This window comes from Leptopilina heterotoma, unplaced genomic scaffold, assembly GCF_015476425.1.
Source record: "Leptopilina heterotoma isolate Lh14 unplaced genomic scaffold, ASM1547642v1 Lhet_270, whole genome shotgun sequence".
NCBI lineage: Eukaryota > Metazoa > Arthropoda > Insecta > Hymenoptera > Figitidae > Leptopilina > Leptopilina heterotoma.
This window is the reverse complement of record NW_025110979.1, coordinates 530,197-555,182: the sequence shown is the minus strand read 5'-3', so window position 1 is coordinate 555,182 and position 24,986 is coordinate 530,197. Positions and strand designations below refer to the sequence as shown.

At 23.9% G+C, this 24,986-nt stretch overlaps 3 protein-coding genes across 5 annotated transcripts in view; 2 read left to right on the top strand and 1 right to left on the bottom strand.

Moving 5' to 3' along the window:
• LOC122503861 (dachshund homolog 2-like) overlaps positions 1–24,986 on the bottom strand; it is a 483,446-nt gene that overhangs the window by 59,551 nt on the left and 398,909 nt on the right. The window lies entirely within an intron of this gene.
• LOC122503859 (disintegrin and metalloproteinase domain-containing protein 7-like) lies at positions 8,927–15,716 on the top strand. Its single transcript, XM_043614606.1, has 22 exons — positions 8,927–9,081; positions 9,531–9,567; positions 9,718–9,917; positions 10,009–10,101; positions 10,186–10,460; positions 10,552–10,681; positions 10,772–10,925; positions 11,015–11,135; positions 11,254–11,409; positions 11,502–11,634; positions 11,706–11,807; positions 11,929–12,084; positions 12,168–12,275; positions 12,355–12,441; positions 12,796–12,936; positions 13,038–13,175; positions 14,215–14,313; positions 14,383–14,508; positions 14,584–14,679; positions 14,743–14,883; positions 14,991–15,125; positions 15,447–15,716. Exons 1-22 carry the CDS (start codon positions 8,992–8,994, stop codon positions 15,549–15,551), a joined length of 2,823 nt encoding a protein of 940 aa, XP_043470541.1. The 5' UTR covers positions 8,927–8,991; the 3' UTR covers positions 15,552–15,716.
• LOC122503858 (disintegrin and metalloproteinase domain-containing protein 7-like) lies at positions 16,320–23,422 on the top strand. Its single transcript, XM_043614605.1, has 24 exons — positions 16,320–16,503; positions 16,841–16,877; positions 17,045–17,244; positions 17,342–17,434; positions 17,519–17,793; positions 17,876–18,005; positions 18,091–18,244; positions 18,330–18,450; positions 18,580–18,735; positions 18,810–18,942; positions 19,019–19,120; positions 19,202–19,357; positions 19,435–19,545; positions 19,624–19,710; positions 20,757–20,897; positions 21,267–21,386; positions 21,490–21,588; positions 21,656–21,793; positions 21,870–21,965; positions 22,030–22,179; positions 22,275–22,400; positions 22,716–22,797; positions 23,008–23,085; positions 23,162–23,422. The coding sequence occupies exons 1-24, from the start codon at positions 16,444–16,446 to the stop codon at positions 23,221–23,223; spliced, it is 2,907 nt and encodes a 968-aa protein (XP_043470540.1). The 5' UTR covers positions 16,320–16,443; the 3' UTR covers positions 23,224–23,422.

The window sequence follows — 24,986 nt, the reverse complement described above, 5'->3', positions numbered from 1 at the left end:
AACGTCCCTGTTATATAATTTTTCATCCAGTGATTTAAATACTCCTGGGATGTCCCAGGAACAACTGTGGACATTCCTGGGACGTCTTATGGATATTTTTTTAATCCGACAATTTGGATATTCCTAAGGTGTCCCAGAAATGTTCCAGAGTTGTCCCATAAACATCTTAGGGATATCTGAAGCTACACAGGAAAAAAAAGTCTGACTCCGTTTACACCTTAAATTCAGCCCATGTATTTCACATAAGTCTGTCCTTGTTTAACGGGGCTGACTCCGTTTACACCTTAAATTCAGCCTCAAAAAGAGGCTGAAAGTAAAACTTTTTTTTTAGTGTGTACGGATGATAAATGATACCCTATCCGGTGATTTGAGTGTACTAAAGATGTCCTACGGAAAACTGAGACCATTCCTAGAACTCCCTGGGGTTTTTTTCTATACAGCATATTTGTAATCCCTAGGATGTCCCAGTTATATTTAAGGGCATTTTTGGAACGTTCTAGAAACATCTTTTTTTTCGTCCGTCGGTTTGGATATTCGTAGAGGATCTCAAGAATTTTATTATTTGTCCCTTGGAAATCCTAAGTTGTCCCACAGACATCCTTGAGATATCTAATCCTCCAGATGAAAATAGAAATCTCATTCGATGATTTTTATGTCCCTTGGGTATCCTAAGGACTTTTGGGGATATTCATGAAAGACCTGGGAACATTTTTTCGATCCAGCGTTTTGGTTTTTTCCAGCGTTTTTTTTCTCTAGAATGTCCCAGAAAGTTCTAGACACTTTTGGAAAGTTATAATAATTTCTTTTTCGATCCAACTTTTTGGCTTTTCTTTTTGGTGTCCCAGGAACGTCTAATGATATTTTTGGAACGTTCCTGGAATTTTTTTTTATCTAGCGCTGTGGATTTCTCTTTGGTGTCCCAGGGACATCAAAGGATAGTTTAGATAGTTCTAGGTTGTCCCAGGAGAATTCCTGGGACAGTCTAGAAAACTTACAGAAAATTACAAATAAAAAAAAAATATCTCAAAGACAAGAAAGAGAGAGAGAGAGAGAAAAAAATAAAAAAATTTGTCAAAAAATATTTATTCTTCATTAAATACTAATGTTTATAACAAAACTTCGCTGCATTGAATAGTTACAATTTTGACTTAAAGTGGAAATTGACTTCACAGCAGCTACAACGTACATATATATACATTTGGGTTGCTATTTGAAACTTGGATAGTGGAAAATCCATCAACGAACGCTGAAGAGATACAGAGAGTGGATGTAGAGTGTAGGGGAGGGGGGGGGGTGGCAACGCGACTCTGATATCTCGATCCTTTGGCCCTGTTACCCTTTACAACGGACTAACACTAGCTCGAGACGAGTTTTCTCTGTTACAAAGCTCTCACAGTGCCTGGCACCAGAGAGTAAGCTCCGCTTACTAAGTACGTTTTGCATCTAAGACGCTCGCCGAGTTTAATTACGGGGCTTTGCGAATATATACTGGGCCGGCCGGACTACGTCGAATGGGACGTTGCAATGTGTGGTTGATGACCACTATTCGATGCTGCCCTCCAGCGGCACCCGACTGTAATGAAGTAAGAGAACACCTCTATACTATATATACAGAGAGAAAGCAAAAGAGGAATTCGTATATATACAAAACCTTCTGGCCTTTGTGAAATTTCTATACAGAGTTCATTTTTTTTTTTTTTTTTTTTTTTAATGCAATAAAATTTTTATACACACTGGGAAAAACCTACTGAAAAATAATTATTTGTTTTTTGATCATTTTTATTTGGTTCTAAAAATGTTTTATTTGGTTCAAAAATTGTTTTCTTTTATTACAAACAGGATTTTTTTTTTATTCAAAAGATATTTGATTTGGATCGAAAAATATTTTATTTGGTTCAAAATATGTATGATTCGATTTCGCAAAAAAATGTTTTATTTGGTTCAAAAAAAATTTTATTTGCTACTAATGTAATTTTATTCGATGCAAAAAAAAGGAATTATTTAGTTCAATAAAACTTTCATTTTTTGTTCAAAACAGAATTTACTTGTTTTCAATGAAAATTTTATTTGTTTCAAAAAGAAAAATTGGATTTGCGCCAAAAAAGATAATTCAAATTCCTTTTAATAAGAATTTAATTTATTTTAAAAAGAAACATGCGCCTAAAAAACTACAAATTCGTATCAATAAACATTCTCTTTGGTTCGAAAAGAAAAATTAAATTTTTTTAGAAAACTTTTTATTCGGTTCAAAACTGTTTTATTTAGTTCAAAAAAAAAATTTTAATTGATTCGAAATAAACTTTATTTGTTTCAATAAAAATTCTATTTTTTTTCACAAAAAATGTATTTTTCACAAAAAAAAATTTTATTCATTTCAATAAAAATTCTATTTCTTTTATTTTATTTGTTTCAAAAAGAAAAATGCGCCAAAAAAACTACAAGTTTGTATCAATAAAAATTTTATTTGTTTCGAAAAGAAAAATTAAATTTTTTTAGAAAATTTTTTATTCGGTTCAAAAATGTTTTATTTGGTCTAAAAAAATATTCTACTTGATTCAAAAAAAAAAACTTTTATTTGGTTAAAAATAAACTTTATTTATTTCAATAAAAATTGTTTTTGTTTCACAAAAATTGTATTTTCATCAACAAAAAATGTTATTCGTTTTAATGAAAATTTTATTTGTTTCAATGAACATTTTATTTGTTTCAATGAACATTTTATTTGTTTCAAAAAAAAATTTTAATTCTAGCAAAAAGAAAAATTGGATTTGTAAAAAAATGTTTTTTTCAATTTTATAATATTTTACTGGATACGAGAAAAAACGTTAATTCGGTTAAAAAAAATTTTATTTTTTTCAAATCTTTATTTGTACGTAATAAAATTTTTATTTGAAAAACTTGTTCCATTATACAAAAGAAATGAGTGGCATCTTTCAAACAAATATCACCAATATTTATTTACATATATTTCAATTAAAAACTATAAATATTATAAAAATTATTAACATAATTATTTACAAATTCAACAATCAACAATAAACTGTTTTTTCTAAATAATTAACAATTAATACGTTAATTAATATGTAATTAATAATTAATTACCACGACAATGACTTAGATGACAAAATTATAAACAATAAAATTTATTGTTTATAATTTATAAAATAAAAATAAATTTATTCAACCGAATATTTTTTTAATCTTCTTTCCAACTTTTTTGATAACTCTTCCTCCTTCTTTTCCAACTTTTTTGATAACTCTTCCTCCTTCCTTTCCAACTTTTTTGACCACTCTTCCTCCTTCCTTGACAACTTTCTTTACTACTTTAACGACATCTTTTCCATCAATAGTTCCATTTACACTGACACTGACTGAATTAGGAGGTACACTAACTGCATTGCTATGCTCCACCAAAAGAGCAAGTACCACAGAAAATATCAGGGAGTAAGCAAATAATTTTTTGCTATTCATTTTTATTGAGTTCTATAAACAGAAATTAATTCACATGTCATTTTTATTTTAGTCTTAAAATAGAAAGAGAAAATTATAGAATTTTTTTTTTTCATAAAAAATTATTAGTATTATTGTAATTATTATAATTATTAATATTCTTGTTATTGTTAATATTATTATTTTAATTAATAAGTAATATTTGTATTACTATTATTTTTATAATAATTCCACATTACTAATTGTTATAATTGTTATAATTGTCCATATTATTATATTATTAATTAAACAATGTTGATGCAATTTTTACTTTTACGTTTTAATTTAAAAAAAAAGTACACCCAGAGAAAAATTTTATTTAAACCTAATAATATAATTTATTTGAGTTAAATAAAAATATATTTGTCTCAGAACCAACTAGATTATTTATTTGTCTTAAATAAAAATTTTATTTAAACCAAATAAAATTTATTTCAGCCAAATAAAAAAAAAAAAATCAAATAAAAAGTTTAGTTGTCTCTGAGTCAAATAAATATTTTTTTTTTGGGTCTAGTGGTAGTAATAATAATAACTGAAATAATAATAATATTTGTAATAATAATATTATTAATAATAATAATAAAAATTATTTTATATGAATATAAATTTAGATACAATTATTTATTAAAATTGTGAGAATAAAAAATGAATAATAATTACCAATTGAAATCAAACAGTGTGAAAATGTTCTTTAAGAAAGTAAACTCTTTAGAAAAACAATTGTTGCATTTTGTGTCTTCTTCACAGACTGCTCAGGCGTTATATATTAAAAATTTTGCCAGTAATTGTGGTGATTAGATGAGATTATCTAAAATTTCGTATACATAATAAATATAAAAAGGGAAATACCTTATTGTATCAGTGGAGTTGTTTTACGCACATTGTAAAAAAAAGAGAGGGAGGTGGGTGTATCAGTAATTCTTTTTATATATAAAAAAAATATCAATTTAAATATAGTCATTGTTTGATAAAAAAAAATGATTATCGATCGTAGATTAATGTCTTCTTTTTATCGAAATATAAATATATGGTATATTATTACCAAATGCTACTGATTATATTTCAAGTACAGCTATAGACGTATCAGTTTAAAAAATGCTTTTAATCATGTCGTTTCATGAATCAAGTATTTTTTTTATCTCAGAACCAGAAAAAGCTAAAGGCTTTAATTTTTTTTAATTTTAGGTCTCCTTAGAGGACATGAAATGAGGGTATTTTCAGCCCATTTCATAAAGTTGGACTATTTTTTCCATTTCCAAATTTTGTAAAAAAAAATGTCTTTTGACCATAACTTTCAAAAATGTTAAAACACATAATCAATTTTCTTTTATTTTACAGTATTTTTTCAAACGCATCTTTTGACTCCTTACTGAACATTTTTTGTTCAGATTAGCCGGAGATATTAAACTTTTAAAAATCTGAAACTGAAAAATAAGATTTTTCTGAAAATTTTGTTTTAAAAATGTAGAAGTAAATTTAAAAGTCTCATGACCAGCATGATGAAAAAAAAATTTATTCCATTCAAAATAAACGATTACTTCAAATTCGTATCAATAAAAATTTTATTTGTTTCGAAAAGGAAAATTAAATTTTTTTAGAAAAATTTTTTATTCAGTTCAAAAATGTTTTATTTGGTTGAAAAAAATTCTAATTGGTTCAAAATAAACTTTATGTTTCAATAAAAATTTTATTCATTTCAATAAAAAATGTATTTGTTTCAAAAATAAAAATTGAATTTGTCCAGAAAATGTTCTATTCGGTTCAAAATTATTTTATTTGGTTCAAAAACAATTTTATTCGGTTCTAAATAAGATTTATTTACTTTAAATAGTTTTATTTGGTTCAAAAGTAATTCTATTTGTTTCAAAATAAACTTTATTTTCTTGAAAAAATATTTTATTAAATTCAAAAAATTTTTATTGGCTTTAAAAAATATTCTACTTGGTTCAAAAAAAAAAAAAAATTTATTTGGTTTAAAATAAACTTTATTTGTTTGAGTAAAAGTTTTATTTGTTTCACAATAAATGTATTTTCATAAAAAAAATTGTATTTGTTTTAATAATAATTTGTATTTTGAGTTAATTAAATGGTATTTGCTTCAAATACTGAAATTATAAACAATTTATTTGACTTAAATAAAATTTATTCGATTCAAGTAAATATTTATTTGATAATAAACAAGTAATCGGTTATTTAAATCAAATTTTTTTCAGTGAATTAAAATTTAAAAACTTCAAATAATTTCAAAAAAATTTCAAATAGACTTTTTGAAAAAATTAGTTCTACAGCATTTTCCATTAAAAGTATGAAAAATTCAAGTTTTCAAAGATTTTAATTAGAAACCTTTTCAAAACTTTAACTGAAATGCAATTTTAAATCAATTTTTATGAGAAAATTCTACGAGAATTCAATTATTTAAATAAAAAAAAGTAGTGAATAATTCAATGTTTTTTAAAATTGAATTTTTATAAAAAAACTTAGTCAACAAATTTTTAAATAATTGAATTCTTTCGACGAATTTTAATAAAATTTTTAAGAATAATTATACATTTTTCGAGGAATTCAATTAAGATTTTATTAAAAATAATTAAATTATTGCGAAGAATATTATAAAAAATTCTTAAATAATTGATTTTTTCGACAAATGCAAATTCTATTCGAAATAATTGAATTCCTGTGAAATTTTTATTATTTATGAAAATAATTGAATGTTTGCGTATCATTCTATGAAAATTTTTTTTTAAATAATTGAATTCGTTTGGAAAATTTTATTAAAATAGTAAATATTGAAAATCATTGAATTGAAAAAAATTTTTAAATTGAAATTTTGCCAAGAGTTTTAATAAAATTTTTGAAAATAATTGAATTTCGGCAAAGAATTTTACTATTTATAAAAATAATTTAAATCTCGACGAGGATGTTTTAAAAATTTCAGTAAATAATTGAATTTTTCCGAAGAATTTAATTATTTTAAAAGTAATTGAATTTTGCAAAGAATTTTATTAAAATCCTTGAAAATAATTTAATTTCTACGAAGAATTTTGATAATTATTAGGATAATTAAATTTTTTTTAAGAACTGTGTTACAATTTTTGTAATAATATTAAATCTAAATTAAAAAAATTCAACTAATTTCACTTTAAAATAAACTTTTTCAAAAAATTAAGTTCTTTATAGAATTTTTAATTGAATTCATTTAAAATTCAAATTTTCTTAAATTTGAAATTAAAACCTTTTGAAATTCATTTATTTATGAAAATTTTAAACGCAACTGTTTTAAAATTCAATTAATTTTAAAATATTTAAGTAAAATTTTTCATGAAATAATTTCTAATAATTTTAAGATAGTTCTTTAAGAATTAGGTTATTTGAATAAAAATTATTGTCAAATAGAAATATTTTGAAGGTTTTTTTAATTAGAATTCGTGGTAATTTCATAGTTTATGAGAAGAACAAAGAAGACATAAAAATTCAGAATTTTCTTAAGAATTCTAAAAATTTAATTTTATTCCAGTACTTTTAATAAAATTTCGCTAGTAATTCTAATGTCTGTTAAACATTTTCGCTGCATGAACTAAATATTTATTTAATAAATATTTATTTATTGTATTTATTATTTATTTATTTATTTATTGTTTATTTATTTATTTACTTATTTGAAGGAATAATAATAAAGAATTGTAAATACACAAGATCTTTAATCAACAAAAATATATATTTTTAACTTAACGATATTTAGAATTATACAATGGATTTTACAAGAATTTAAAAATTATTACTTATAAAATAACTGATTATTAATTATTAACATTTTTCAACCGAAAATTTTCTTAATCTTCTTCTTGATCTTCTTGACAACTCTTCCTCCCTCTTTTACAACTTTCTTAACTCCTTTAACGATATCTTTTCCATCAACTGTTCCATTTACAGTGATACTGCCTGAATTGGGAGCAGGATGATCAGCATTGACAGTTTCCGTGAGTAGTGACAATACCACACAGAAGATTAAAGAGTAGGCAAAAAATTTTTTCATATGCATTTTTCTAATGCAATCTACAAGAAAATATTATTTGTTATAGAATTATAATGGATAAATTATAATTAATGAATTTATTCGTAGTGCAAATAAATATTATAGTTAATTATCTGTGAAAAAATTATTTATTCTCATTATTAATTTTTAACTAAATTAAAATTATACACTAAAGAAAATCTTTCGAAAAATTTTTCCTATTTAATTATAGGAAATAATTGTTTAATTTAAAAAGAAATATTAATAAAAATAAAAGAAACAAGTAAAAAAAAATAAAAATAATACTAAAAATAAAAGCAATAAGTCAAAAAATAAAAAAAATATTAATAAAAAGAAAAGAAGAAAAATACAAATATTAATAAAAATAACAAAAATAAGGAAAAAAACATAGTCCTATATAGAAGAAAATTTGTTAAAAGGATTTTTAAAAATTTTGTAAATTAAACGACTACAAAGCTTCCTCACGAGGAAGCAATATGTAACAAATTAAAAACACGATTAACTTTTACAATTTATATGAGAATAGATATTAAACGATAATAAGTAAACGATAATTAAAAGATTAGTAAAAAATGTTTCTTGAATATTTAATTGTCCTACCTTGGATTTTACTATGAGTATAAAAAACTACAGCTTGCAATGTTATCCACTTGCATAAACGATTATTCGACTGTCTGGTTTTATACTTGAAAGTCCTCTTTAGAGCAAATGATAAAAATGATTAAATCTTCATTTCTTTACGTTTAAAAGGGAAAATACCTCTTATCCGATAAATTTATTATGTATGTTATGTATATCTTGATCTTAATTAAAAATAAAAATTTTCGTAAACATCATCATATAATAATATGTAATTTTATTAATTTATGAAATTGATTTATCGTAAATAACCAAGCAGTATTAAAAAAATTTTTTGCAATGTTTTACATTATTGTAATTAATTAAAGAAATAATTAATTTTTTAAAAGCAGAAGTTAAATGAATTTTAATTTTTTTTTTAAAGTATAATCTTTGAGGAAATACTACGTTTTCTTCATGTCAATTAAATGATACTTGCTAATAATAATAATAATAATAATAATAATAATAATAATAATAATAATTATACTAGAGCTATTAGTTAAAATGAAAATTATTTAATTTAATTACATATCAATTGAAAAATTAATACTAACTACGAAAAAGAATTTTTTTTTAGAAAAAGTGAGTATATTTCAAGTTGTATTTCAATAATTTTTAAAATTAAATTCATTTTTATTTCAAATATTTTTTTTTTTATCTTTAAACCATAAAGAAAATTTATTTCTTCCAACTAACATGGTCAACCTGTAGCATTCTTACTGGCTCGAAACTAATAAAATCTATATAGATAACTAAAACACATTTTATATATTTTTAGAAAATGTTGAAATATTTGAAATAAAAACTTATTCATACGTGACGCTTTGTTAATTCATAAACGTCAGATTATGTTTCCGAAAATTAGTAGTGAACCGAAAATAATATACGCCTGTGTTTTACTTTGTGCATTCACTGTCCCATTCGCATACACAGTAAAGGTAGATATTTGTTATTTTAAATAATAATTTGACAATATGTGACATTCGACACTCAAATGTACCCTACGCAGCAAAATAATTTATATTTTAAATTTATGACCATTTGCCATTTAGAATTAAACAATTTTTATAGTTTGTAAAATAAAAAGTGAGTTTTCTTTAATATTCTAGATATCTAGATTTTTAATATTCTAGATTAATATCATTAGTTATCACTTTAATATCATTAGTTTGTACTAAAACTTAATTCTTCAAAATTAACACATGAAAATTAACAATTCTATCAGAAAATTTTGCTCGCATTCGATTAACTATTTATAACAGTATACAATATCTAAAATATTAAAATTGAAACTAGATACAGCAACATTTTCCCACTAATGTAATCAGTAGTAATTAATAAATACTATTGTTAATTCATAAAGTAATCAGAAAATTTTTTCCATTAGGCCCAACAGTATTTTACTGATCATGAAGCCAATGAAGGTATTCAATTTTAAACATTTAAATCTTTTTTAAACATGTAAACATTTATCTAATGACAGACAATTATTTACTTGACGTAAATAAATTTTTTAAACAATTTTAAAGAAAGTATGCAATACGAAGTAATTCTACATATTTGAATTTTTTCAGAATCTGATGGGGAAGTGATTTCGATTGAACATTCAATTCATAAAAGAAGTGTTCCTGAACTTTTTCTCTATATAAAAAAACATAACTATGATAGAAAATTTATTTTGCAGTCATCAGAAGGATTTTTTGCTGGTAAAAAAACAAAAGTCTGGGTAGCAAAAAAAATTGGCGAAGAATTTAGATATGTTTTAAAAAAAGATGTAAGTGAGATCTGTGTACATATGCTATTTAATTCAAAATTAAAAAAATAATTTAAATACTCGATCGAATTTAATTAATAATACCATTCAGATTATGGAGAAGGTGAACCTTACATTTTATCATAACCGAAAAACGAGGTCTGTCATAGCTCATACAGTAAATGAAGAAGGTGTTTCAGAATTCGTAAGTATATTTCTAAAATTTTAATTCCCATTATGGTTGTTCTTAAAGTTTCAGCTCCAAAGGATAAAAATTTATCTGTTTTAGAATGGTATTATTGATTCTGACAAAGTAATACGTTCGTTAAATAATGTCAAACGCTTTCGCCGTGATGTTTCATCGAAATCACTGTACGAATCAAAAAACAATAGTTTCAAGAATTATCACGTACTTTATAAACGAGAAATATCTCCACCAAATAGCAGGAAAAATAATTATTCTCCAAATCCCGCACATGATTATGATGATTTGAAAATAATTAACGAAACTCCAGAAATAGTATATCCAGAAATTTTAATTTATGTAGATACATCATTTTTTCTGTAAGTTACAGTTTAATTTTTAAATTTTATTATATATTTTAATTATTAACTTTTAATTAGAGTTAACAATAGAAACTTTTTATCTTTTTAGACACTTTAATAGCAGTATAGAAAAAACTATTACTTATGTTTTAATATTTTGGAATACAGTAGCTCTTTACTTTAGAGAAATGGATGATCCTTCAGTTCGTTTAAGTATAGCTGGAATTGTTGTGTGTGAGGTATTTTATTTTTATAACTGAAATAATTAGTGACAAAAATTATCTATATCTTTTCCATAGTACTTTATATAATTTTCTTTATAACCAAAGGATCCAATAGAACCGATGAATACATACAATATTAATGGAAGGACTTTGCTGAGATTTTCAAATTTTATGTTCAATCAAACTAATTTCAATTTGTCACTTGATTACGATATTGCTGTGTTTTTCGTTAAACCAAGAATATTTCAGAAAGTAATAGGTAAAAGTTTTTAAAATTATTTAAAATGATACTTAAGTACAAAATATTTGTATTAATGAAATTTAACATAAACTTTAAAAACTTTAAAGGTATTTCATATGAAGGAACTGTTTGTAGAAAGATAGAACCAAATGTATACTCAGTATCAATTATTAGTGATTCAGGAAACTTCCATAGAATTTCGACTGGTGTACATGAAATAGGTCATATGTAAGCGTAGCATTGAAAATAATAATAATTAAATTAACGAATCAAATTATTATCGCTTCAAAAAATATGGTTAACTTTTGAAAGAATAATTTTTTATATTATAATTTAATTTTATTAGATTGGGAGCTCCTCATGATGATAACAAAAATTTAAGTGCAGCAGAAATAGAAAGATGTACTTTTAAGAACGGTTTTGTTATGAGTTATCATAGAGTAAATGAAAATCAATTTTACTTTTCTCCGTGTTCCAAAGCAAAAATGAAATTTACATTAAGGTTAAATTATTTTTATTCACCTATGTAACGAAATATGTGATACAAATGATGTTTTTACTAATTTTAAATAACATATTCACATTGCAAACTAGTTTAGAGCGTACCGAGTGCGTTCGAAATAATCCAGCTGTTGGTAGAACTGATGATGAAATGCTATCAACTTTTTCTGGACAATACATGTCAGCAGATGAACAATGCATATCCGGAAAATATGAGAGAGCGCTTGTAAGCTATTATTGTTATACGCGAATTTCATTTTTAGAAAAGTGTAATAATTTAGGTTTATTTTTAATAAGGTATCTCCAAGAATTTGTGTAGAATTAGAATGCGTCAAAAATAATTCAAGAGTTTATCAAAATAAACCAGCACTTGAAGGAACTCCTTGTGACGTGGAAAGCGTGAGAAATTTAATGATATCAACTAGTGTTTATAATTTAATAATAGATCATTTAATAATAGATTAAACTTATTTACCCTAGTTTTACAATATAAATCTAAAATTTTTTATTCATCTCATAGGCCTGCTTAATGGGAAAGTGTGTAAAAGTACAATCTGATAGAAATGGCAGGAATTCAGTTCTAGATGTATTATTCCCACAACATTTTGAACCGTATAAAAGTAATAAATCTCTCGAGGAGCAATGTAATGAAAGAGGAATATTAAACGTTGAAAAAGTAAGTTCAAATTTATTACAAATTTTACAATATTTATATGAATTCAACAAAACTTGTGAAAATTTATTGAAAATTTATTCCAGGCTACTTTAAGTGATTGTAGTCTTAACTGTCAAGGTATAACAAGTACGGGATACTTTGAAAATACATTTTATAAACCCAATGATGGAACTGTGTGTAATAATAATGGAGTAAGATATATGTGAATTTTAAACAATTTTTAAATAAGGCTGTTAATATTGGCTAAATAAAATTTTTTTAATTATATAGTATTGTCTGGATGGAACATGTTACGATGAAAATTACAAATTATCTGAAATGCAGTGTATAAATTCTGGAGCATCAAGATTTTCAAAAGTTAGTATTCGACAAATAATAATATATTCCATTTTTTATGTCACTTGAGGATCTATTATGAAATTTATTTTAAAACTTCACTTTTATTTTTAATTTAATTTTTATTTTCAATTTCACAGATTTCATACAAACTTTTATTTTTAATTTTTCACAGATTTGGAATTTTATTTTCACTTTAGAAAAGTTTCACTCTTTTCTTCTTCACTCTTTCACTCTTTTTAGAGTGAAGAGAGATTTAAGTGATTTAAAAATATTTAATTATAAAATGAGCAATATCATTAAAACGAATTTGATGAGAATTTATTTATTATTTTTGAAAATAAGTTAAATGATATTAAATTGTTAATATTTCAGAAGTCTTCAAGAGAATGTCACTTGGTCTGCATTAAAAAACTTTATAAATATTCTGATGTATTCCGTGGCCCATTTTTTTTCAAGAATTTAACCACAGTGACAGCAGTAGCTCAAGATGGATTTCCGTGCAATAATAATGGAGTAAGAAATATGATTAATATATAATTTGTTTCTGCATTGCATAAAAATTATAATCAAAATAATAAAATATACAATTTTAACATTTTTTTTTTCTTTTCCAGTACTGTAAAAATGGAAAATGTGTCAATACGACAATTACGTCAACTACTGTCAGCACCAATGAAACAACTACTCCCTCAGATAAATATAAATCTCCCATAGAACGATGTAAAGATATATCAATGGCTTGGATGTATGACGTTAGTATTAGAACAAATGTGGATTCAATATTTACATTTTTATTTATTTAATTTTTTCATATTGTAAATTTCTTTAGTTTGAACCTTTTCTAAGTGAGCATGTAAAATCGATTTAGGTTCATTTATTAAAAAAAATTTATCAAGAATTCAATTACTTTCATACATATAATAAAATTCTTCGCAGAAATTTAATTATTTTTAATGTAATTCATCGAAAGAATTCAATTATTTTCAAAAAAATTTATATACAATTCTTCAAAACAGGTAAATTATTTTCAAAAATTTTAGTAAAATTCTATGAAAATTTTAAATTACTTTAGATTCAAAATTATAAAATGTTAAAAAAATACAAAAAGTAATATATATATATAGATTAATATAGAAAGTATTAACAAATGTTATGTTTTAAAATAGAAAAAATTTCACCCATTAACGTAAAAATTTTGGTAAATAAATTAAGTTCTAAATTTTTTTTTTGCAATAATATCACAAAACTTATTCTGTAAATTTGATTTAGTAAAAATTTGAACTAATTAAGAACAAAAGTGATAAAATATTTGACTTTTTGTAATATTAAATTAATATTATTAATATAAATAGAATTTCAAAAACTTTACAAAATATTAGGTATAAAATTTCAGGAAATGTAAACAAAAGTCAATTTCAAAAATATTTTAGGTTAACTTTAATTCTTTAAATAAATAATTGAATTTTTAAGGAACTTTCTACAAAATTATTAAAATTAATTAAATTAGAATAGTAGTTTAGTTCAAAACTAAAATTGTGGAATTTAATTCCTATGAAAGAATAATAACAATGATTAAATATTTATTTAAAAAATGAAAATGTTAATGTTCCGAATAATTTTACAAGTAAATTTTACAATTAAAGTTATAGAAAAGTAAATGTAATTTAAATATTTTTTTGAGTATTTAATTATTTTTAGAGTGAATTAAAATATTCTTGAGGTCAGGGAAAAATTTAAAGTTCTGTCTGCAAATCAGGTTACCCAAGTTTATTTATTTTTCTTGATTTTTAGTTTAACGACGGTTGCATAACTTATTGCGAAAATGAAGAAAATAAGGAAATCGATGAAAATTTAGTTGCTGAAAATGGATATCCTTGTGATAATAATGGAGTAAGGGACATTTTTAAACAAATATTTATTAATTTGGTCACAGAAAATTTCACTTGTCTTCTTCTTTAGACCTGTGAAGATGGAAACTGTATGAATATGACAATAGTGCCATCAACTACTCCTTCAGATAAATGGCATGGTTTTAAATCTCCTAGTGAACGTTGTAACATCATTGGAATGTCTCTGGCAGATAATGTTAGTTTTGGAACAAAAATAAATCCAATTTTGTGTGTTTATTTCAATATTTTCATTTTTTCCTCCGCTTTTTAGTATAACGAAGGATGTATAGCATATTGCATAAATGAAACTAACAAACTCGATGATCATTTAGTTGCTGAAAATGGATATCCTTGCGATAATAATGGAGTAAGTGATATTGTAAAAATACGTACAATTCATTACGAATAACTTCGCTTGTTTTCTTTTTAGATCTGTGACGATGGTATTTGCATTAATATGTCATTTATGACAAGTACTATTCGTTCAACTACTCCCACAGAAAGATCGTACGATGGATTTGAATCTCCTTTGAATCGATGTCTAAAAATTCAAATGTTTTTATCGTATAATGTTAGTATTATAAAGATGAAACGTTTTATTTTATTTTTATATATCTATATAAAAAATATTATTTTTAAATAATCCCTTAATTTATTTTTACTTTTTAACATTTTTAGCATGATACAACTAACTGTACAATCGTGTGCACTAGCAAAAATGCGTTAAGTATCAAAGATATATTTAAAATAGATGAGAAAATTGTCTTTCAAAATTTAACAGCAGAAGATGGATATCCTTGCGAAACAGATGGAGTAACTAAAATTCTTTAATATTTTATTCTTGCGAATTTGAAAATTTTTTACTTTTTACAGTACTGTTTCCAAAAATTATAATTTGATATAATTTTCTTGTTGAGTGTTACGGATTCGATTTATTAACTGTGGGAAATGACCTCTCCATCTTAAATTTCATTTTTAAGTAAAATTAGTAAAATAATAATAATAATAATAATAATAATAATAATAATTTTTAATTGTTTATAATGAAAATAATTATTATTATTTTCATATTATTTAAAAATAATAATCATCATCCACGTAATATTTTTCTCTTATTACTTTACAATTTTTCAGTTTTGCCTAAAAGGAAAATGTATGGATATAAAAATTTCTGAAGATGTTAATAGGGAATTCATCAATTGGAATAATGATGAGCTGAGAGGAAAGTATTTTAAATAATGCACATTATGATTATTAAAATATAACTGAGTAATTTTCAAAAATCTCTCAATATTTTGTGAAAAGATTATAAGTTGATTTATTCTCATCTTTAAATTTCTTCAATGTCAATAAAGTTGTAAAATCTTTTGCGATGTTTTAAATAAATATAAATTAATTTAAAAATTTTCTAATAATAATTACAAAATACAATATAAATTTAGAATTGTTTCGTTTTTAAATGATGGTGTATGTAAACGATGATTTTTAAAGAAGATGAAGGTTAGTTTTTGTTTTAATAAATGCAGTTTAACTAAAGTTTCGGTGTTTTACTCTTCACTCTTTTTTCTTAATGAAGTTTTATAATGTTTGACAATAAAAATTTTACAATAATACAAATACAGATCATTTTATTTATTTAAAATTATTTATTGGAGAAAAGATTTTCAAACAACTACAAAAATATTAAAATATTGGTTAAATAAAAGGAAAATAAAAAAGGAAATTTTTATTTGAAAAAGCTGTTGACTAAATTGATTACATTTTGAAAAATAAAACGTGAACTTTTTTCAAACGCATTTTTTTCATTGAATTGTCAAATTATTCTATAAAGATAAGATTATTCCAATTTTTATTTAAATAATTTTCATACTGAAATGCGTTTTTAATGCAAATATTTTTATTATCTTTAAAGTTTAAACTATAAAAGAATTTTATTTCTTCCAACTAACATGGTCAACTTGTAGCATTCTTACTGGCTCGAAGCTAATAAAATCTATATAGATAACTAAAACACATTTTATGTATTTTTAGAAAATGTTGAAATATTTGAAATAAAATCTTATTCATACGTGGCGCTTTGTTAATTCATAAACACCAGATTAAGTTTCCAAAAATTAGTAGTGAACCGAAAATGATTTACGCCTGTGTTTTACTTTGTGCATTCACTGTCCCATTCGCATACACAGAAAAGGTAGATATTTTTTATTTTAAATTATAATTTGACAATATGTGACATTTGTAACTAAAAGGTACCCTACGCGGCAAAAAATTTTCATTTATGACCATTTGTGATTGATAATTAAACAATTTTTATAGTTTATAGATCCAAAAGTTACTACATGAAAATTAACAATCCCATCCTAAAATTTTGTCCGCATTCGATTAACTAATAATGTTGGTACAATATTTTTCGTCAATTTAAAATATTAAGATTGAAACTAAATATAGCAACATTTTCCTACAAATGTAATCAGTAGTAATTAATAATTACCATTCATTAAGTAATTAGAAAATTTTTTTTTTCTCAGGCCCGACAATATTTTACTGATTATAAAGCCAATGAAGGTATTAATAAGTATTTTTGAAAACATTAGTCGTACTTTTTTTTAAACATGTAAACAATTATTTAATAGTAGATAATTATTTATTTAACGTAAATAAATGTTTTAAACAATTTCAATAAGAAGTTCTTACTAATATAAGAAGTAATTTTACAATTTTGAATTTTTCAGAATCTGATGGAGAAGTGATTTCTGTTGAACATTCAATTCATAAAAGAAGTATTCCTGAACTTTCAATTAATATAAAAAGAAATGGCTACGAAAGAAAATATATTTTACAATCATCAGAAGGATTTTTTGCTGGTGAAAAGACAAAAATATGGTTGGCAAGGAAAAAAGGCAGTAATTTTACATATGTTTTAAAAAATAATGTAAGTAAGATCTCTTTTCTTCAGGTATTTAATACGAATTTAATAAAACCAAATTCAAATAATAATTAATCAAATCATAATTATTAATGCCATGCAGATTATGAAGAATGTGAACCTTACATTTTATCACAATCGAAGAACGAGATCTGTAATAGCTCATACAGTAAATGAAGAAGGTGTTTCAGAATTCGTAAGTATATTTCTAAAATTTTAATTCCCATTATGGTTGTTTTTAAAGTTTCAGCTTCAAAGGATAAAAATTTATCTGTTTTAGAATGGTATTATTGATTCTGACAAAGTAATACGTTCGTTAAATAATGTCAAACGCTTTCGCCGTGATGTTTCATCGAAATCACTGTACGAATCAAAAAATAATAGTTTCAACAATTATCACGTACTTTATAAACGAGAAGTATCGCTATCAAATAGCAGGAATACTGGTTATTCTACAAATTATCCGTATAGCTATGATAATCTAAAACATACTCTAAATACTCCAAGTATTGTATATCCAGAAATTTTACTTTATGTAGATAAATCTCTCTTTCTGTAAGTTTCAATTTAGTTTCTTTTATTTTACACATAAACTTTTATATTAGACCTACGTAAAAAAAGTTTACTTTCTTTTTAGGCACTTCAATCGTAATATCAGAAAAACTGTAGCTCATGTTCTAATATATTGGAATACAGTAGATCTTTATTTTCGAGAATTAGAAAATCCTTTAATTCGTCTAAGCATTGCTGGAATAGTTGTGTGTGAGGTATTTTATTTTTATAACTATTAGTGACAAAAATTATCTATTTCTTTTCCATTGTACTTTATAAAATGTTTCTTTATAAACAAAGGATCCAATACAACCTATGGATGAATTCTTTATTGGCGTTAGCGCTTTGGATAGATATTCAAATTTTATGTTTACTCAAAATTATTTTCAATTTCCACGTAATTACGATATTGCTGTTCTTTTGGTTAACCCTGAAAAACCTCAGTCTTATGAAGGTAAAATTTTTTTAAATCATTTAAAATGATTCTTAATTGCAGAAACTGTGCACTAGAATAAAATATTAACTTTAAAACTTTAAAGGTATAGCATATATAGGAGGTATTTGTCGAAAGGACAAGGAAAAAATAACTTCAAGTGCAATTATCAGAGATGATGGGATATCTTTCAATATTCAACTTGCTGTACACGAATTAGGTCATCTGTAAGTTGCAATATGGTTAATTAAATAAATTCATTGAGTTCAAAAATAGTCACAATACATATTTTTTAAAAATTGTAATTTACTTTCAATAAAAAAAAGTTTTTTATAATTTTAAACTTTTTTTTTTAGACTGGGAACTAATCATGATGATAACAAAAGTTTGAGTAAACAACAGATGGAAAAGTGTACTTTCAAAAAAGGTTTTTTAATGAGCTATCATAGATTTGGGAACAATCAATTTAACTTTTCTCCGTGTTCCAAGGAAAATATATCATTGACTCTAAGGTTTATATTACTTTTATTTTTACCTATTAATGCTTCAGAAACTAGTAAAAACAAAATTACACTTTATAATATAGTTCAAAACAAGCCAAGTGCGTTCAGAATAATCCAGCTCTTGATAGAACTGATGATCAAATGCTAGCAACTTTTTCTGGACAATACATGTCAGCAGATGAACAATGCATATCCCGAGAATTTGAGAGAGCGCTTGTAAGTTATTGTTTAATATTGTAGTAGTATAGAATTTAATTTTAAGTAGAATGTGATAAAGATTATTTTTCATAAGGTGTCACCAAGAATTTGTCAACATTTAGAATGCCACACTCAGAATGACACACATGTTTTATGGTTTGCAGCACTTGAGGGAACGCCTTGTGACTTTGAAAGCGTGAGAACTTCGTTTGATATTAGTTTAAACTTATTTTGCCCATTTTTACACTACATCTAAAATATTCTATTCATCGTATAGGTCTGCTTAATGGGAAGCTGTGTAAAAGTACAATCTAAAAAAAATGATAGGAATTCAGTTCTTGATGAATTATTCCCAAAACATTTTGAACCGTATAAAAGTAATAAAACTCTCGAGGAGCAATGTAAGAAAATGGGAGTATTAAATGTTGAAAATGTTAGTTGAAATTTATTACAAATTTTACAATAGTCAGATGAAGTCAACAATACATGTTATACTCTTATTTATTCTAGGCCATTATAAAAAATTGTAAACTTAACTGTGAATATACTTCTTCTGATGGAGAAATGCTCATAAGGGAATCGTTTAATGCTGAGAACGGAATTATGTGTAATGATAACGGAGTAAGACATATTAATTTTGAATTTTATACAAATTTGTCTGTTAAAATCGATTGAATTCAATACTTTTTAATTCTCTAGTATTGTCTGGATGGAGAATGTTACGATGAAATGTCCCAGTCTGCTGAAAAGCAGTGTATCAATTTTGGAGCAGGAATATTTTTATCTGTTAGTATTCCACAAATAATAATCAATGTTTTTGGTTATTATTTATTAATAATAATAATTAATAATAATTATTTAATATAATGATGATATTCCCTTCTAACAATTTTTATTAGAAATAATTAGATAATTCAATCCATGGAAGGTGAAAGTATAGACATATTGGTTTTATGTTATATTTTTTACTGATGTCAAATAATTAAAATAATAGCGAATCATCATCAGGCTAAGACTAAATAAATAAACAATAAATTTACACCATAAATAAAAAACGAAAAAAATGGTTATTACTGGCACGTCGAGTTTTAAAAAGCGTTTCGTCAAGACTAAAATCGTTGTCAATAAAAATAAAACTCTAGATAAATTGGAGGAGTCAATGAACTGAGATGTAAACAACACGTGGCGATGACAAGATGACAATATTTTTGAGAAAGAAATTCAATCATAAATTTAATTTGCTTATTAAGGGGAAATAAATTTTATTTAGGAATAAAATATATTCTTTTTTATTAATTGTATGTTTAAAAATTTTTATGTGAAGCATTTCAGAAAAACATCGTTTATTGAAATTTGGTTCACGATCAAGATATTTTGCATTTTCCCAGTCAAATTCATGATTGAATTCAGAATGATGCGCTTTGACTACAGTTTTTGTGATGTTTTTATTATTTTTGTGTTCGTTAATACGTGTTTTTAGAGAACGCTTTGATTTGCCAATATAATTCGCAGGACAATTTTTTGCAATTAAATTTTTAAGCAAGATTCGTTTCTTTCTATTTTTCTAAATGGTCTTTGCCTAATTTGACAATAGATCATAAGGATTTGTTAACAATAGGAATAGTTATATATTTTGTTTATTTAATAAATTATTTAATTAATATAATATTATTTGACATCAATAAAAAATATGTCATAAAACCAATATGTCTATACTTTTACCTTCCATGGATCGAAATATCTACTTACTTCTAATAAAATACTTATTAATATTATTATTATTAGAACAAGATTACAATAATTTAAATAATCCTAAATTGTTAATATATTAGATGTCCGAAATTGAATGTCAGATTGTCTGCTTAAAACTCATTTACAATTTTCATGAGAATTTTAATAATGCCACTTACAAAAGGACAACAGAAAAGTTGATAATTTCAGCTCCAGATGGAATTTCTTGCAAGAATGATGGAGTAAGATATTTGACAATTTACTATATAAAATATAAATGTATAAAATTTTTTACACTGATATTGTAGGTCAGGGGGTAAAACTCCTTGGCTTGCGATCATCGAGGTTAAGGTCACTTGAGTCCGGTTAATAATTAGTTTTGATGACCGTGATTCAACTCTAGAGTTTTATTACAAAAAATCGTTTAAAAAAATAATTTTTTGTGTTCAAAAAATTTTTTTCGTAATTTTCAGTAGAATAAAATTAGTTTTCGAAACGTAATTTTTTAAGTAATGCTCAGTCCTTGGTGGTTATAAAATTTTAATATTTAAATATAACGACTACGTAAATGATGCACAAATAAACTTTTTAAAACTTTTATTCATTTTCAGTACTGTCAGGCTGGTAAATGTGTTAATATGACAATTATGTCGACTAATATCAACACTAATGATAAATATAAATCTCCTAAAGAACGATGTAAAGATATTTCAATGGCTTGGATGCATGACGTTAGTATTGGAACAAATGTGGATTGAATATTTACATTTTAATTTGTTGATTTTAATATTTTCAATTTTAATTATTGGTTTATTTATTTTAATTTATTTTTAGTTTAACGACGGATGTATAACTTATTGCAAAAATGAAGAAAATAAGGAAATCGATGAAAATTTAGTTGCTGAAAATGGATATCCTTGTGATAATAATGGAGTAAGGGACTTTCAAACAAATATATGTAAATTTGGTCACCGAAAATTTTATTTGTCTTCTTCTTTAGACCTGTGAAGATGGAAACTGTATCTATATGACAATAGTGTCAAGTAATATTCCATCAACTGCACCTTCAGATAAATGGCGTGGTTTTAAGTCCCCTAGTGAACGATGTAAGATGATTGGAATGTCTCTGGCAGATAATGTTAGTAGTGGAAGAAAAATAATTTTAATCTAGTGTGTTTATTTCAATATTTTCCTTTTTTTTCTCTGCTTTTTAGTATAACGAAGGATGTATAGCTTATTGCATAAATGAAACTAAAAAAACGGATGATCATTTAGTTGCTGAAAATGGATATCCTTGCGATAATAATGGAGTAAGTGACATTTTACCAATATGTACAATTTACCACCATTAACTAAGCTTATTTTCTTTTTTAGATCTGTAGTGATGGTATTTGCTTTAATACGATAACAACTTTAAGAACTGTCAACACTATTGCTTCAACTACTCCCTTAGTTAGATTGCATGATGATTTTGAATCTCCCAGGAAACGATGTCAAAAAATTGGAATGGCTTTGTCGTATGATGTTAGTATTAAAACGATCATTCTTTTTATTTTGAATACATATTTTAATGTTATCAAATAATCATGTAAATTATTCTTATTTTCTCATATTTTTAGCACGATGAGACTAAATGTACAATCAAGTGCATCGAGATGAATTTGGAAATAATACTTGGAAATAAAAAAAACAGTGTCAATCCAAATTTAACAGCAGAAGATGGATATCCTTGCGAAACTAATGGAGTAACAAAATAAACATTTTTTAATATTTCAAATAATTTTTTGGACAACCTTTTTTTTGGCTTCATCTGATATTAACAAGTTTTCTATCCCCTAAAATCATGTTTTTGCAAATTTTTTACATTTGAACTCATTAATTCCAAAAATTATAATTTGATAAAAAATTCCTAACTAGTATTTCGGATTCAGATCAAAAATAATTGGGGAAATGACTTGTCGATATTAAATTGCATTCTTAAGTAAAATTTGTTAATTTAGTGAAAATAATTATTATGTGTAAGTTGTAAAATCATCTTCTAATATTTTACAATCTTTCAGTATTGTTTAAATGGGGAATGTATAAAAAGTTCTGCAAATGTTAATGCGGCCCCCTTCAAATGGAGTGTTGGTGAACTGATAGGAAAGTATTCAAATTAATGCGTATTATGATTTTTAAAATCTTGTAATGAAATAATTTTCAAAAATCGTTTCCAAATTCTATGCCCAACTTGAAAAGATTCACGACAATATTTACAGAAATATCCTGCAATAAGTTAACAGTACTTCTGCAAATATTAGTTGTAATTTTTACAGGCGGAAATTTATTTATAGTTTATAAATATATTTACAGATCCTCGAAAAGGGGAAATGGAAATTAGAGAACCAGTTTTCGACTTGATAAACGAAGAAGAAGAGAATGTTGATGAAGGTTTGTATTGAAATAAATCTTAAAATCTCACAATATTTTTTGAAGAGGGCGCAAGTTTATTCATTCTTATTTTTAGATTACTCCAATGTCGACGAAGATGTAAAAACATTTGCAACTGATTTAGGTATTGATTTTTAGAAGACTTTTTTGTGATTTTAATTCGAGGAGCTGAGAAAATTAATGTTTTAAATAATTATGAATTAATTTAATAATTTCCTAATAATAATTAAAATTTTTTGCAATATTTTGCTTTTAAATGATGGTTCATGTAAATGATGATACATTGTTAAAAAATACAAAGTTCAGTTTGTGTTTTAATAAATGCACAGTTACTAAAGTTTCGATGTTTTATTTTTCACTCTTTTCTGTTCACTAAAATTTATTGTATTTTATGGTAATTGTTTTATAAAATAGAGAAAGGTGAAGCTGAAACTGGCATCCATTAAATTTTGGAAATAAAATTTTAAAGTTAACAATTTTTGATGAAGCTGAAAATTGCAACTCAGTGAACACTGTTATAGAATAGTTATATAACTGTTCTAGAACAAAAAAATAACAAATGAATATTATCGGCTTACTTGCCTTTTCAAAAATGATTTCAATTTCAGGGTTACCACAAAAAATTAATTTTGTTTTTCCCTGACTTTTTTTTATTTTTTTTCAAATTCAAACATTTTTAAAATTCAACAACTTATAAGAATATTATTATTAAACATGAAGATATGAATCACTCCGAGTCTTCGACTCGGAGTAATTCATATCTTCATGTTTTATAAAAATTTTCATTTCCATAAAATTTTTCAAAAAAAAATTAAATCATTTACAAAAATTATAATAAAATGCATTGAAAGAATTCAATTATTTTCATAAATAATGAAATTTTCCACTAAAATTCAAAAATATTCAAAATTTACTATTTTAATAAAAGTTTCTCAAAAGAATTTAGTTATTTAAATAAAATGTAATAAAATTCATTGCAGGAATTTAATTTTTTTTACAAGTAATACAATTTTTCACATGAATTCAATTATTTAATAAAAATTTAATAAAAGTTATAATAATTCCATTTATTTTCATAAATTATACAATTTTTCTGAGGATTTCAATTATTTTTAATACAATTTAAAATAAAATCCTAGAAAAATGGAATTATTTTCTTAAATTTTTTGCAAAAATTTAATTACATTTCACGAATATAATGAAATTCTTCGTTGATATTCAAATATTTTCAAAATCTACTATTTTAATAAAAGTTTTCAAAAGAATTTATGATAATTTAGAAAAAATGTAATAAAATTCGTTGCAGGATTTAATCTTTATTATAAATAATAAGATTCTTTATATTATTTTAATTTAAAAAAAAAATTTTATAAGTTTTTTTGCAAGAATTCAATTACTTTCATAAATTACTAAAAATTCTTTCCAGGATTTTAATTATTTTTAATACAACTTTAAGTAAATTCTTCGAAAAAAGCAATTATTTTCAAAAACTTTATTAAAGTTTTTATTATTTATTTATTAATAAATAATTTATTATTATTAATTTATTAAAATTCTTTGAAAAAATTCAATTATCAATTATTTGTAACAATTCATGCTATAATGCTTTTAATATATTTATTAATATCCATTTTTAAATTTATTTTTATTGCAAAATTCTATGAGAATTCAATTATTTAAATACAAAAATAAATAATTTACTGAATAAATAAATGTTTCTCTAAATTGAATTACCATATGAAGAATTTTATCAACATGAATTTTTTCGAGTAATTTTAATAATATTTTCAAGAATGATTAAATTTTTCGAGGAATTTGATTAGAATTGTATTAAAAATAATTGAAATTTTATGATGAATTTTATTATTCATTAAAATAATTGAATTTTTGTAAAAAAAATA

What these genes read in the sequence shown, in the direction of transcription:
- LOC122503859 (XM_043614606.1), top strand. Translation starts at nt 8,992, where the DNA reads ATGTTTCCGAAAATTAGTAGTGAACCGAAAATAATATACGCCTGTGTT. An exon ending in GAGCATCAAGATTTTCAAAA is followed by an intron (nt 12,442 to 12,795) that starts GTTAGTATTCGA and finishes TTAATATTTCAG; the next exon opens with AAGTCTTCAAGAGAATGTCA. An exon ending in CAATGGCTTGGATGTATGAC is followed by an intron (nt 13,176 to 14,214) that starts GTTAGTATTAGA and finishes CTTGATTTTTAG; the next exon opens with TTTAACGACGGTTGCATAAC.
- LOC122503858 (XM_043614605.1), top strand. Translation starts at nt 16,444, where the DNA reads ATGATTTACGCCTGTGTTTTACTTTGTGCATTCACTGTCCCATTCGCA. An exon ending in GAATGTCTCTGGCAGATAAT is followed by an intron (nt 21,794 to 21,869) that starts GTTAGTAGTGGA and finishes TCTGCTTTTTAG; the next exon opens with TATAACGAAGGATGTATAGC. An exon ending in ATCCTTGCGATAATAATGGA is followed by an intron (nt 21,966 to 22,029) that starts GTAAGTGACATT and finishes TTTCTTTTTTAG; the next exon opens with ATCTGTAGTGATGGTATTTG.